This window comes from Trachemys scripta, chromosome 11 (genome assembly GCF_013100865.1).
Source record: "Trachemys scripta elegans isolate TJP31775 chromosome 11, CAS_Tse_1.0, whole genome shotgun sequence".
In the NCBI taxonomy this organism is placed as follows: Eukaryota; Metazoa; Chordata; order Testudines; family Emydidae; genus Trachemys; species Trachemys scripta.
In genome coordinates this window covers 26,387,864-26,403,584 of record NC_048308.1, presented here as the reverse complement: position 1 = coordinate 26,403,584, position 15,721 = coordinate 26,387,864, and the positions used below count along the sequence as shown (strand labels likewise).

General features: G+C 38.6%; 1 protein-coding gene across 9 annotated transcripts in view; it reads right to left on the bottom strand.

Moving 5' to 3' along the window:
- FMNL2 (formin like 2) overlaps positions 1 to 15,721 on the bottom strand; it is a 268,963-nt gene that overhangs the window by 54,155 nt on the left and 199,087 nt on the right. For all 9 annotated transcript variants that reach the window (XM_034785953.1, XM_034785959.1, XM_034785957.1 and 6 more), the window contains 2 exons: positions 14,530 to 14,606; positions 11,655 to 11,748 (listed from right to left, as the gene is read on the bottom strand). In XM_034785953.1, coding sequence (XP_034641844.1) covers positions 11,655 to 11,748; positions 14,530 to 14,606 — 171 coding nt within the window. The remainder of the gene's footprint in view (positions 1 to 11,654; positions 11,749 to 14,529; positions 14,607 to 15,721) is intronic.

Sequence of the window (15,721 nt, the reverse complement as noted above, 5' to 3'; positions counted from 1 at the left end):
GAAATTATTTATTTACTGGACACCAGGTTTTTGGTTAATGAAAAATTTCTCTAACCATTTCCAAAAATACTTCATTTCAAAGAGAGTCAATGTTTTGACCAAAAAAATGTTTAATTCAAAAAATTTCAGCAAGTTTCATCATGGCCAGAATTTTTTGTGGATTCATTTTTGGGATCTGCTCTGTGGCAGCCAAATCACTGAACCTCTCTCTTCCTCACTTCACCTATCTATACAGGTTTTACTAATTTACCTCACAAGGGTATTCGGAAGCTTCATTCATGGGTGCATAGTGTTGAGACTGAGCCCTTGTTGAAAAGTACTATTTGTTGCAGAGTAAAGAATTTGTTTTCCGTAACAGGTACTTACATCAATCATCAGCGGCCTTCCTGCTTGCCTGATATCAAAGTAGAACTACCAACCTAGGCTACCAGAGCAGCAAATAAAATGTGCTGTCACTTAACAAGCCACCAACATTACATGATTTAGACTTAGCCCTCCTATGTATTCCTCGTCTCAAAACAGTGAACAGACTCCAGGATTCTGTCTAGATTGTACTAAAGCCACACTAATAGAAAAAGCAACAGAGGGTCCTGTGGCACCTTTAAGACTAACAGAAGTATTGGGAGCATAAGCTTTCGTGGGTAAGAACCTCACTTCTTCAGATGCAAGAAGAAAAGAAGCTTAACTCCCATTTTTACAGTGTGTCCATACTGGTATAATAATGGAAGTGGAAGACACATAAGATGAGGAATGTGATTCTTAGTTTGGTTCATTAGTTTTATAAGCTGAGGGCGGGACATAGTTAAACCATAGCTAAGGGTGTAACGTCCTGCATAGATCCTAGTAATGATGCCAAAATTGTTTAAAATATTCCTCACCATTATTTTTGTGAGAGACCTTCATCTTTGCTACCTCAAACACATTTTGATGGCATCCTGCCTACATCAAAGGAAAGCCCTGAAGATTATTAAACGAGGATGAATGCAGCAGCTGAGATGATGCAACAAATGACTATTGGTGGAGGAATAGCATAGGAATGAGAGGCATTAATGTAGAAAACTCTATTAAAAATATACAATGCTTTCCAGGCCTTAATCTGTCAAGTGCTTCTTAAATGGTAAACCCATTTGCAAATTGACTTTATATATCAGAGAAAGATATGAAGCATGAACCTTTAAGAAGTTATGACAACATATTTTCTGATCGCGTTAGGAGTGCTTCAACTTGACAGAAAAGGGCTGCAGTGGCTCAGGCACTGATTTTTATTCCGGGGAGGATTAACATGCCATTTATAGCACAGGAAATCTCCAAGTAAAACCCAGCCAACCAGACAAAGGAAAGCCCAAAGTTATACACTGTGCACTGCTGTCAGAAATAGACAGGTACGTTAGCAAGTTTGTACAAGGATCATGTGCACAACCACCATGTGAAACAGGTGACTATTAACACTTAGTGCCAGAGAGAGAAATTCTAATGATCTCCTTAGATCCTCCTTGCTAGGATTCAGGAACTTGTGTGTTATAATCCCAGTTTGTTCCCCACTTCCTTGGTGGAAAAGTCATTTAATCACTCTGCTCAGCTGCCCCAGCTGTAAAATGGGAGTGCATAAGGATGCTGTGAGAATTAATCAGTTGAGGCTAGATCCTGCTCCTATTGATGCCAAAAGGCTTTGGATCAGGGCCTTGCATGTAAGTAAAACAGTGCTACATACACTTTAGGAGTTATTATTAATTATTATTATTATAAATAATTGAACAGAGAAATTTAGCTCCACTCACAGCTCAGACCAGTGAGCAAACCTAATTCAAAGCCTCAAGAGCTGAAATGAAGTGTCAAGATTTTAAGGACTCAGTTTGAGCTACTCTGACCTTTAGAACCCTGGTACTTTCCAGTCTGCTAGGCAAATAGTTGTTTCCAAGGGAGAAATTATAGAAGTTCTAGAAAGTTCTCATGCAGGACTGGCTTAAAACTCTGCATTATGGGTCCAGCTCTAATCTATATCTGTATATGCAATATGTCTGTAGTTTACAAAGACTTAAAAATGTTACAATCTGATGGGAGAGTTCTGCTTTATAATAATATTAATTCTTTGGCAACTTTAGACACATGCAGACTTTATAATCATATCATATCTGTGTACACACCATGTATACTACAGGTATGTACAATATATACATATAGATACACACAGAATACCTTAGCAAAGTAATTAATCTTTGCTATCTTACTATAAATGCAAATCTCAACACAACCTCTTAAGTATGGCACCTATAAAAATGTCACATTTATAACCTTGGGGGGAATCCTTCAGACTCCACATATTCAGGGCCAAATTCTCTGGCTCACTCTACTCCTGTGGTACGTACAGAAAGCAGCTGGGTCTTGCCTGCTGAGAATTCCCCTCTCCCTAGGGAAGTCCCCAGTGGGTGTAAAGCAGAGAATCTGCGCCCCCAGTGTTTCGTTTTTTCTATAATTGTCTGATTTTTACTCAAATACAGGTATTTTCAAAAATATGTTATAAGACATAAAAATGGCCACATTGTCCTGTGCACACTCTGGTAATATTGCAGAGAATGAACAAACCCTAATCCATGGGCTAGGCTGATGCCGTCACTGAGGCCAGTGAATGAAGGTGATTCATCATGAGCAGATGCCCACCCATGTTCATGTCCAACTCATTAGGAATAGATTCATGGGAAATTGCTGTATGCAGTAAAAAGGTAAAACTGTCTGAAACATTACATGAGAGAGAAACGGTGGGTGAGATCACATCTTTTATTGGACCAACGTCTGTCCAAGCTTGCTTCTTTCACCATCCAATAAAAGATATTACCTCACCCACCATGTCTTTCATATATAACATTACACATGCTAATAGGGGTAGAAAAAGTTCTGCTCATGTGCTGCCCTTCTGAGAGAAAAGTTGAGCAAAGCAGAGAGGTTCTGGCACCCACCCTGCAAATGAGAGGACATACAGCTAGAAAAGAATAGAACTTGGGTTTATAGAGCACCTTTCATACCCAAGGGATTCACTTTGCAAAGGTATGAGTTAGATACTGATACTGCAGTGATTGTGCAGCCAAACACAGACGTCATTATAACTTCAGAAACAGCTTATGCCCAGCCCTAGACCTTGGAATTGGTGTCTGTTGAAAGAGGGAATTCTGGCTAAGACAACTATGTTATCCCACACTCCCTCTGGGGGAAAAATAGTACCTTGGTGTCTTTAATTTCCACTAGGACAGCCACTAGGGACTTGCGTTTAATAGCCCATACGAAGGACAGCACTGCCAACAATGCACAAAACCCAGTTTTGTAGTGTCAACATTGGGTACAAGCTTAAAAATCTTCCTAGAAGTGAGAATGCTCCCACATGAGCCATACCCTCAGCAGTACTTCACTAACATCTGCTTACGAAAAAATCAATTCAACAAGTTTTTTTGCTGGGCTTGTATTCTTCCTGTGTCTACTTTGCTGATTTAAGAGCACCCTGTGATAATGGAATGCTCCACTGTGGGCAAGTTAACCTCTGCAACATCCAATAAAAAGTCTCCAACATTCTTGGAGCCTTATAACACAAAACTCTTAGTAAAAAAATAAATGCATGATAATATAGTTATAATGCACTGTAGAAACATGAACTAACAGATGTGGGTTACAATGGTCTGGTAAATGTCTGACTTCTCTATCCCCAAGCAACATGGGACCTGCTCTTTCTCACACTGAACTCAATGAGAATTTTGCTTTGAGCATAAATGGGTCTAGGAAGAGGCTCCTTGTGATGACAAGGTTCTATTACCCATACTTGACATAAAAATTCTTCTAAAATACACCGATAGCAACGGATTCATTGATAACAACAGGCCAAATCCCAACAAGTGCTGCACACTTAGGAATAAGTCCTGTCCCCACTTAGTTCAATGGGAGTAGGATCAGACATCTGCTGAGCATGGGGAGCTCCCTTTGAAGTGAATGGGGGTTACCAGTGCTCAGCACTTATCAGGTTGGACTCAATGGTAGGCTTGAGAAAGAACATACAAAAATATGAAACCCATGCACTGAACCATGTGGGTCCAATTGGACCCTAGCCTACTGACACAATTCAACCATATACACTTCTATAAATATTCAGATTTCAACTGATTGCTCCTTTAGGTCACAATTATGCAAAGAGCTGAGAACCCCAAATCCCACTGACCTCTGATGCTTTGGCTGACTTTTACTGCGATAGAGTAGCAGCAGTGCTTTTGTGAGTAGAAATGGGTGAACCTCAAACTTTTTGGCAGCAATGTTCAATGTAGCTAATGACAAAGTTTGGATGCTTTTTTGAAACATCCATTCTTTTTGAGTCTTCCAAACTGGGCAAAGAATCTCATGAGAACAGGATTTCATCAGAGATTTCAAGTGCCTCCAGCTGGGCTAAAGTACTGCAAGAACACCCTCTCTTTCCAGTATTCTGATACTTCCACTTCCAGGAAGAACCAGGAAGGTCAGAGGTGTACAAAAAAACCGCATCTAAACTGTTTCAAAACTCAAAGTTCCGTTTAGACTTTGTTTCAATTCTGGGTGAAGGCATAGGTTGGCCCTTATGTCCCATCTTTAATTCCTCTCTGTGAAGGGGAAACTTGCTCAGAGTCAATTCCTGGTGTATCAGCTAGATTTCAGTGTTAGAGAGAACCATAAACAATCAAAAAGAAAACATCTAGAGTCCTTTGCTATGCAGAAAGGGAGTACAAATATTTTTATGTGGTATGTAATAAAGAGACTTGACAGAAGCTGAAAGAAAAAACTGGAAATACTCAGTGGGATTATCCATTAAATATTATAAAACACATTTCTTAAAACAAAAACAAAAACCACCTACAATGTCAGATTCTAAAGGAAGTCCAAAACACAGCTATCCATCAAGGCACATAAACAGCTTCTTGGCTAGACCAATTTTTAGTTTAAACTGATATAATGGAAAATGTGAGAAAAATGAGACTGCATGCCTTTGGAGACCTTTTTGAATACTGGAATTACTCTGCACAATAGAGCTTGGCTATAATGAATTCCCTACAAAAAGCCACTCCACTTACAAATCTATAGGTATCTGAGGTCACAGGCTATTCTACATAACCACCAAGGATCAAAGTTATTCTTTGGAAACCCACCAGATAAATGAAAGCCAGTGTGCATACACCTAACAGAGAAGTAAGATTTCCCCAGACAGATTTTACTGCATTGAAAAATAAAGCTTTTAAAAAAATTCATGGCTCTAAGCTGGATTGGAGTGTTTACCTTTTTCACCAGCATCCTACTCCACACTTCCTGGTTGAAAACCCAGTTGGCTCAATACCAACTGTTCTGCCAATAGGAAAAGTGGTTTGTTTGTTTTTCAGCCTGTGGAAAAAACCCTTACCTCAGTGAAGAAATTTGACTCAAGATTTTTTGCACATTCAACAAGAAAATATACAAGTTTTTATACATTCTTTTGAACAGTTCAAGCAAAACATCATGGGCTTCTGACTAGGATTAAGTGCAGCAAAACACTTACAATTTGATCCATCCTCTATCTGGGGACTATATCCAACTCTGGCACACTGATGGGCTTGATGAACTAAAAGGTCTTCTCCAGTTCCATCTTCTATCATCCCATTAATTTGAAGATGGCATTGCCAGTGAAGGCAGGCTAGGCAGCAATGCATGAAGAGGGAGTTTGGATGATGGTAACAAATCTAACAGATAGCAAGAACAGCTTTGCCAAAGAAATCACCCTGTGTCTGCCACTGGATTGGGTAATGGAAGGATAAGTTCCAAGATAGGCAACACCTTGTACTCTAAGACTCTGAAGACTTTGAAGTTTTTGTGAGACAGAGAGACAGTAAGTAAAAGTAAGTGTATGGGGATCTATCTATCTACACATTTTACCACCTTGGTCATGATATTTAAGGACCTGAGTGTCTTAGATCTTCAAAAAGTATTAGAAGGAGCCAAGCCATGAAATCAACACTAGAAGACCCTCAAAGGTCTTCAGTTCTAGTCATCATCACTGCTTATCACTCCAAAACCACAACCCAGACTTGCTGTTATCACTTCAGTTCTAGTGCATCCCGCCATTAGCATTCACTGGAACAGAGTTTAATATTCAAGTTTAGAAACAGTTCATTCATACGCTACATTGTGCAACTAAGTCATAAGAAATGTTACTGTGCAATGCAGCTATGAATTTTTCCTCTGTATCACAGCAATTATTTACTGTTACTAAAACCAATTCTCAATACTGGAAAATGAGGAGGACTAGCTGCAAGTGGATGAATACAGGTGTCATGGTAAGGATGAGAATTCCTAACCTAGCCAGCACTTGAGTACGCCATTCAAACAGCATTTTCCTCCCATATGCTGCAAACAAAACAAGCAGCAGGCTGGAAATGGCAAAAAGAAAAGTAAATAGCTAACAAAATGCCCCTGGCTGTTCTGTTACATGTGGGACAGTAGCTCTAATTTATTTCACATAAATATAGTAAAATACAGTCAAGCAACACATGCAGATAGGAAGTCTTCCTTAGAGAGAAAGAGAGAGCAAGACAGGGCCCTGAAATACATACTGGAGCTGCTTTCATTAAGAAAAGGGTAAGTAACCTCTGCTCACTCCAGGATGTAAACCAAAACCAAGGAGCAATTTCCACTGTTACCAATGTACTTGTAATCCTTCTATCCCAGGATGTTTTAGAGGCTGGATTAGAGTAGATTACACTCCAAGAGCTGCTGGAACCAAACCCAAGTCCCTCGTAAATAAAACTAGACAGACTTTCAAATGCCAAGTTAATAAAGTGCAGCACAATTTTCTTCTGACATACAATGGCCAAACAATATTGGGACAGTTCTGAAACTGATTTTATAGTGCAGAGAAGAGGCAGAGAATGGTGCAAAAGGCCAGAAAGAGACAGGAGATGGACCCTATTCAAGCTCTCTTTCATCTTTATCTTAGATTTACTCCTCCTGAAAATGGATTAGATGAATTTAAGAACCCTGACACAGGAATTAATTCTCCTCACCTCTATAATGGAATGAAGGAAACGTGCCAGACCCAGAATTTGGACAAGCTCTTTAAGAAAACCTCCATCCCAGAGGACGGCAATAAAAATGGCTACTACCAAATAGCTTCTAAGCTGTGGAATGCAACTCATCAAATGAGCACATGAACTACAACAGAAAAATCGCTAATTGGTTACACTCAACTACCAGCTTTTGGCCAAAAATACTGAGAATGACCATTGTACAAAAAGCAGACTATTAAAAGTGGAGACTGATGAGAAGTGTGGAGATACTGATGGTTCCTCACTACACAGAGATTTCTGTGTGGCCTCAACCTTGCCTATCTTTTCTTTTTCTTTTTTCTTTCTTTATTTTTCACAAGAGTTTTGGAAAAATGAAACTCAAAGAAATTTAACAAATGCAACATTCACCTGCTTGAATGTACAACCCGCCCCTACAACTTGGAATACCTATTGATTGAAGCATACTCTTCTGCCTTCTAAAAAACATATCCACGACAGAGCTCCCTATTTCTCCATCAATTCTAAACTATATCTTCCTGCTTGGTTTCCATTCCCCTTTGGGTGCATGAGATTCATAGATATTTCTTCCTTCAGGGATATGCTACATTCGGGTTTGGTACCCCCTCAATATTCTAGTTTGCAATAGTTTGGCTTTAGTATACCCACATGGCTCCGTTTCAGAAATAACCAGTTATGACATTGCTTTAATTATTCTGCAGAAGACAAATAAGCCCTTGAGCTGAGTTTGAAACTATAAGCATATCAAGCCCTCTGTATACACTGGGAAACTGCCTGGGTACAAGAACCAATATTGCAAAGGGTTTCAGGTGCGATCACTGGACAAAATTTTTTTTTTTTTTAATCAGCCAGGTTTTTAAAAAAAGAAATAGAAAAGAAAAAAAAAGTTATGCCTCAGTCAGACTGCCTGGCCCTAGCCAGAAAAGCCGTATTATTTAAAACATTTTCAAAATGGATTCTTGAAAACTGTTTCAGATTACCAGCACTGTCCCTGCACAGTCAAAGCCTAAAGGCCAAATTCTGCATGTCAGCATAAACTTGAAAACAAGTTTATTGAAATCACTGATGTTCCTTCTGACTAGCACTGGTGTGAATGAGGGAGAATTTAATCTGAAATGTATTGTTCTCTCTACTGACTTACTTATAGAGTGAGTTTCAGACTGCAGTTCAGATTTCTTTTGATGCTAGTTTATGGCATGCAAGTAAAATGGCAGAGATCTAGCTTCACAAGGTCTAATCTGTCTTCCTTTTTTATACTGTGTCTGATGAAAGAACCATAAAGAAACTGTGGCAGAATTACAACATATAGTTAAAGACGCCATGCAAATATTATTATGCTCACAGTATTTTAAATTAGAGCTATACTGCTATAAATCTGCCATTAAATATTTTACATGTCAGTGACTGAGAGATCTGTAATATGACTGGCTAAAAAAATTAAGAGCAAAAAGCCCTGAAATCATTACTGAAAACTAATTCGTGAACCAGAACAAACTGGAAAACAGTGCAAGAAATAAATATGAGAATCAGTCAAATGGAAAAATAGTTAGAAACAGAATTTATAGACATAAAATCACTCTTTGCACTATAACTCCAATGATAACATCCAGACAGCTCCGTTACTACAGAACAACTTGATCAAACAGAATATTATACAAGTAAATAAACAACAAAATACAAACTGCTTGGGCTATAAAAGTCTTTCAAAACTAGCTGCAAGAGAAACATAAAACAGCAACAAAAAGTTCTATTAAAAGAATTATAGGAGACAGTAAAAGTACCTTTTGACTTATTTGTGACACATAATGACTATAATAACCTATAGAGAGGTGATTACAAAGGATAACAGGCTGGTTTGATAAGTGATATGCATTATGTAGTGACTTGCCAAACTAGTCTGTAATTCCTAACAATAACTTCCCTTCTACTCTACTTCTGTATACAGAATTTTAAACTGGAATAATGATGTATTTAGCACTCAGTCAGCATTTTTTGTACTTAAAGCCTTTCACAAACATTATCCAGTTATTCTCATTATGTTCATTTGTATTTCCTTTTACAAAGGTGCAAACTATGTCAGAGATGTTAAGTGACTTGCCCAAAGCCACAAATGAACAAGTGAAAAAGCTGAATTAAAACTCCAATACCCCGTTCTGTGCCCACACAACAGGACCACGATTCTTTTTCAATCTGTGGCTAGAGTGCCTGATTTCAATGTACCAATTTTCCATTGTGTCACTGCAATTGACAGGCACAGGGTTATACCCACAGTTATCTACAGGCACAAATAATGTCATTTATATCTATAATTATAACATACAACCTGACATATAACCTGACATACAAGTGCAATCATGGAAGCAGACATGTAAATGACATCAAATACATTCCTATGTAGTTCTAGATACAAAACCATGCTCACAATTATTTGCTCTTACAAGCTTGAGGGTGCAGTAGAGGCAAGGTGGAGACCACTTTCAAAATTATGCTCAGAATCTGTAATTACAGCTGTCCAGCAACTATAGGTATGCTAAAGTTGCATAATAATAGGTGTAATTTTACATCAGAATTCTAGTTGGGAGAATTCCCAAAGTGCAAAGCAATTTTTTTTTTTTGCGGGGGGGGGGGGAGACAGGGACAACTTCCATCAGTGTGGTTGAAAGCAGAATTATGCTATCAGACTATGTGCTAAAGGTAGTAAAGGTAAAACTACTAGCGACTACGGTGGGAGCAAAGTTAGCCTAACACACAGCGCTTTTGAAAATCCCACCTTAAGTACTATAGCTGATAAGAGAGTCAAGTATTAATCGAGATGAAATTGCAAGTAAGATTGTTGTGAATCAGACATTTATTTTTGCTGCGGTATGTAAAGGGTCACAGTTAACTGGCCCAATATATACATTTTACCTAGCTAAAGAAACAAAGTGCCAGAAATAAAAATGCTTCCCGCTGTTTATATGGATAGAGAGGAGTGAGGCATTATGAGGTGGAACATGATGGTAAGCTACTAGGAAGCCAGCTAGTGGCTGTATGGCATCCTTTCAGAAATAGCAGAGTTCTCTGCATTAGAATTTAGTTCAATGTATGTTAGCTTATCACAGCATAACAACCAAATGACTGAGCTTACACTTGCTTGCTGGGTTGGACAACTGAAAAATACATTTTTTAAAATCTCAACAGCAATGGTGGGTTTAATAAAAAAAACAAAACAAAAAAAAAACCCACATTTGATTACAATCTTGTTGGTATTCATCAAATTCTAACAATTTTAGGGCAGATCAAACTAGGTGAATCAACTATTTTCTCTTTATTGATGAAACCAAACTTATGTATCTCCAACACCCAGGAAGAAAACCTTGCTTTGCTTTAGTCAATGGGAGTTTTGCCATTGCCTTCAAAAGGGTCAGGATTCCACCCCGAGGTTTGATTTTGCAATCCCTCCACATGTGAAATTCCATTGATGGCAAAAGTAGTTTTGCACTCAGAGAACTTTGGAAATGGCCCTATAAAGTGGAAGAGCAATTTAGAAACCAAAACTGTGTTTGGTTCATCTGAGAACCTATAAAAGTGATCCTAAGTTGCATCTCAGGTGGATATCCCCTCCCACCACTTGCACCACTGTGGCTACACTTCTATTTTTAGCATGGTTGCTCGATGAGAGCTAACACAGGTATGTCTCCTCAAGCTGGAAATCACACCTCCAGCTCTAATGCAGACAAACCATTGGTCAAGAGTGCACAGAATTACTGCATGCCAGATTTCAGTTCTGCAAATCAACCTGAAGATTTGTGTTTTATATCCCAACTCATATCATTTTGATTTGAATTTCTATGCTATTTCAAAAATTGAATTTAGTAATACTGAATTCAATACTACATTTTGTCACATCTAATTAAAATGAATGAAATAGTCTCATATCTTGCTATGTCATACTCAATAGCCAATATGAATGTGGTTAAGGACAGCCCAAGGAAAACTGAGTGTAAACAGACTGAACATACAGGAGGTAACATTATGTTAAGAGTTTTTGACTTTCATTCTGAACAGTCAGATTCTTCTGAAATGACTACAATCCTGATATTGATTAACACTCCCACTGACTTCAAGGGAGTTCCACAAGCAGAAGAATGGAAAGTCTGGTTATATTTAGAGATGGGCTCAAAATTTGAATCTGAATCCAATTCCTTCCTGAAATCTGGAGACATTCAAATCGGCACCCAAAATCTGCCACATGTGTTCATCTCTGCTTGTATTAAGAGTCATATAATAAAAACAAACACTTTAAATTTAGGTGTGAAATGTGGAAAACAGAAGCCCTTATGAGATTTATCGCTTCATCAAAGTAACACCTGATTCTGGTCTCACTAATTTCAGCCTCAATGAGGATTAATTCCACTGGAGCTGAATGGAATAGAACTGGTGTCAGATCAGAATCAGGCCCTAACTCTCTCTTTATGTCACTGCATCTCAAAGTTGTTTGTGAAACATCAGCCACTCTCCATACCTCAGGAAATTAAGATAAACCATGAAGCTCCAGTAGACCATATCAAAGCTATATGTATGTGCACCAGTCTCTGATGAAGCAGAATAACCTACCTCCTTAAAGTTATCGAACGCAGATAAAATAATTTCGTGCCCTCCTCTGACAAGACAAACGGCTGCTAACAGTTCTAAGACAAGGGCTTTTGTTCTGTTAAAAAAGAAAGAAAACACAAGAATTAATGACAATAAAGTGATGATTCAGCTACTACCTCATTTGCAAGATGGATGTGATGACTGAATACAATTATTTGCCCTCAGTATCTTTTTACTCTTTAAGTGCTTTGAGAGCCTGATTCTGCAAGATACTGAGAACCTGCTGCAATATTCTGAGCATCTTCAGATCCAGAGTATTTGGCACTCCATAATGCAGGTGAGTGGTTTTATATATATATTTAAAGGGGGATCGCTTTACAAAATTCATGCACATCATGAACAGCAATTATTGGTCAGCTATTTTCACCATAATGCAGCATATTTTCCCTAAAAGTTCAACATTAAAGGAATGTGCTTTTGATTCAAATCTATGACTTTCCTAGATACAACTGTGAAAAATCCTCCATTACAATTATTTTATTTATACTACAATATAACAAGAGGTGCCTATCATCACTGAATTATATGACATTTTAGCATGTATTCCCCTCTTTAGTGTGAAATTCTGAGCAAGCTGGATAGCGGCCAAGCTCACACAAAGATAATTCCCTTTCATCCATAAGAAGAAAAAGAATTCATCTAAAATATTGCTGATAGAAAAGCATGCAACAAGCTCCAAATGCCTGTAACATAATGGAACTCATCATACTCCTTGCATTGCACAGCTAAGGAAAGGGCACTAGTATGGCCTTGTCCAAAAGAACGACTGACAGGCACTAAAATCATAAAGACATATAAGGAATTAATCACAGGCTTAGGTGCTTTCTTGAATCAGGGCCTTAGACGGAGATGCTATTTTGCTTTTAAACTGTTACAGTAAAAGCTGGACACAGATAAAATGTTCAATTTCCCAACAATCCTGAATGGATTTTTATATTTTTAAATTAGATTCTAATTGCCAGGTTTTTCCCTGCCATACAAAAACCCACAGGAGGATCAAAACTCTGCTAGTAGGTTCAAAGAGTTCTTGTAATGGAATATCATTCATGTCCTCCCCTTCAAGTAGAGGGATTCATACCGATTATGGATAGGAAGGGGCAAGGCCCACTAACTCGCAGATCCCCATGACCCATCTGTTGTGCAGAGAGATCATAAGGATTCTGAACTCCTCCAGGCTGGTTGCAGCAGCCATCTCTCCCATGGTTGCAAAGTCTGCCATTGGTATCAAGTATCAGAGGGGTAGCCATGTTAGTCTGGATCTGTAAAAAGCAACAAAGAGTCCTGTGGCACCTTATAGACTAACAGACATATTGGAGCATAAGCTTTTGTGAGTCTGACGAAGTGGGTATTCACCCACGAAAGCTTATGCTCCAAAACATCTGTTAGTCGTGCCACAGGACTCTTTGTTGTCATTGGTATGTGCATCCTATACCACTTCCATCAGGACTGGCAGGCAGGAGGGACAATTAATGTTGCTTTGGTCGCATCCATTTGGGCACAAGAGGAACATGCTGAAATTATGTCTGTTCCCTGACTCCACCCTTCAATTAGCCCACTAATTTCTGTGAGCTCCAGCGGCACAGAGGGTATGGTTACAGTGCTTGGTTATATGGAGGATATAGCATAGAGCTGCTGCTTCCCTCTTTCCACAGAACAGCCACCCTCCCCCATTCAGTTCACAAGCCAGGCCCCCAAAATCATGAAAGTGGCTTAAAAATCATGAGATTTTAAACCATAATACATTTTGGTTTCTTTACATTTGCCTTCTGGTTTATGAACCTTTGGGGTTCTTAGCTTTATTAAAAAATGAAAGCTGAGATTCTTAAATAATCTCCTGACTACTGGAGATGGAGCTTTAAAAAACCCCACTAAATATCCTGTGACTTATAATATTGTGAGATTTGGCAACACCATATTCACACCCTCCCACAAGTCTGACTAAAGGAAGTCATGCACCAACTTCCACCAGAACAACATGATTTCAGATGTCTGCATTCTAAAGAGGAAGCACTGCAGAAAGACTGTGGTGATACGGTCACAGTTTCCTTCACTTTCTGTAGTTTTATCTTTCACTGTATGCGCAAGACTGTTCCTCATGTTTGGCTTCAACCAACTTTCAATTATTTCTCAGGGTCCTGAGATCTGGAAATTCAGGGGATCCAACCGCTAGCTTGGCAATTCCCAGCAGAGCAAGAGTGTGTGGGGAGTGAGAGAGGAGTACGCATGCAGCGAGGAACATTATTGTTATTGTTTATTGTAGTAGTGCCTAGGGCCCACGTACGAATGAAGCCACTTTGTATAGGCACGGTACAAACATAGAATAAGAGACAGTCCCCACTCTGAAGAGCTTACAAGCTAAGGAACTTCCACTTTAATAAGCAGTAACATTGCTCTCGCTAGCTCTCTACAGAACCTGTGCTGGGTTCTAGAACAGTTGGGTGTCTAAGGTTTTGTCTGTATTATAAACCTTGGGTGAAATCCTGGATCCATTGACTTCAATGGCAAATCTTCCATTGAGTTTAACAGGGCCAGGATTTCACCCCTTTCCCTATAATATCTAAATCAATTTAAAATCAATTTAGTTACACCAGTCCAAACCCCAATACAGACCTATGCGGTAAATTACAGTAATTATAGGCTTAAGTGGACCTGGTTTCAGTGTAATTTTAACTAGTTTAAGTGTATCTACATTAGAGGTTGCACCATTGCGTCTAAATTGATTTAGTTATTCTGATGCAAAAAACTTGTGCATAGGCAAGTTTGAAAAGTGTCTCTAAAAGCCATCAAGTGCAGTATAGTCTGTACTTACCTAGGTCCTAAACTCCTGACATCTTACCTGGGATTCTTGTTGTTCAGGCTTAGTGCAATTTCATTAACAGCATGTGGATGTGACATGACCATATTGAATCCATACTGAAATGGGAAGGGGAAATACCATTTCAGTTTTGAGACTGCAATTATTATTTCAAAAATTCCAGTAAATTACATATCTATGACCAATCTGGCAACCCTTCATGGCTTTGTATGCCAAACAAAACTTTGTCACGTTTACAGTATCAGTCAGCACATTTACATTTAATATTGTACATACCAACTGTTCTTCTACCAGCAGTGTGGAAAGTACTTTTGGTTTGGCTGTGAGTCATCTGACAAACACAGACTCTAATAACCTTCTGGAATGCCACTGCCAGCCCCTCATCGTTTTCTTTTTTCTATTTCCCCCATATCCCCCCTCATTTTGGACCTTTTGGTCAATCAAGGGTGTAATTTACCCTTCAAAGAAGAGTTTCTAATCCAATACAGAATAATGCACACATATCTATATTTCTATATAACAACTGTTTATAATATTTGTAAGACAATTACTGTTTATGTGTTTTAAATACACAGAAAACCATAACTGAATTAAGAAAAACATTTGATTATTATAACAATAGATCATTATCCAGGCTTTTTTTCATTAGAAATATGTGGTGCTATGCTGATATACACCAGCTGAGGATCTAGCACATAGGCTTAAATTCTGCTCTCAATTTCATGGGTGTAAACCTCGGGTAAAGCCACTGATTTCCAATACTTCAGCAAATTCCTTTGACTATGGTATAACCAGGAGCAGAATTTACCCTATACACTGGTGCTAGAAATACTTCTCAGACATGTCCAGTCATTACAGAGTTTTGGGACGCAATCCGTAACCAGATACCGCAAACTGTTGGATATTTATTACCAAAGGATCCTTTGGTAATCCTCCTGGAGCTTCCTGGTGGAAGTGGTCACACACAAGGAAATGCAGAATTTATCTCTCACCTACTAGTAACTGCTAGACTACTGATAGTCTCTCACTGAAAAAAAGAAAAATAGTCCAACTGTAGAGGGTTGGCTAAAAAACATGGGAGTTTGTGGTGATGGAAAAATTAATGTGCCAATTATGTACACGGCAAAATAAAGGACAAATAGATACTTAGATATTTATCTATCATTTATTCAATACTCAAAGTACATTCACCTGCAAAAAAACCCAGCACCTC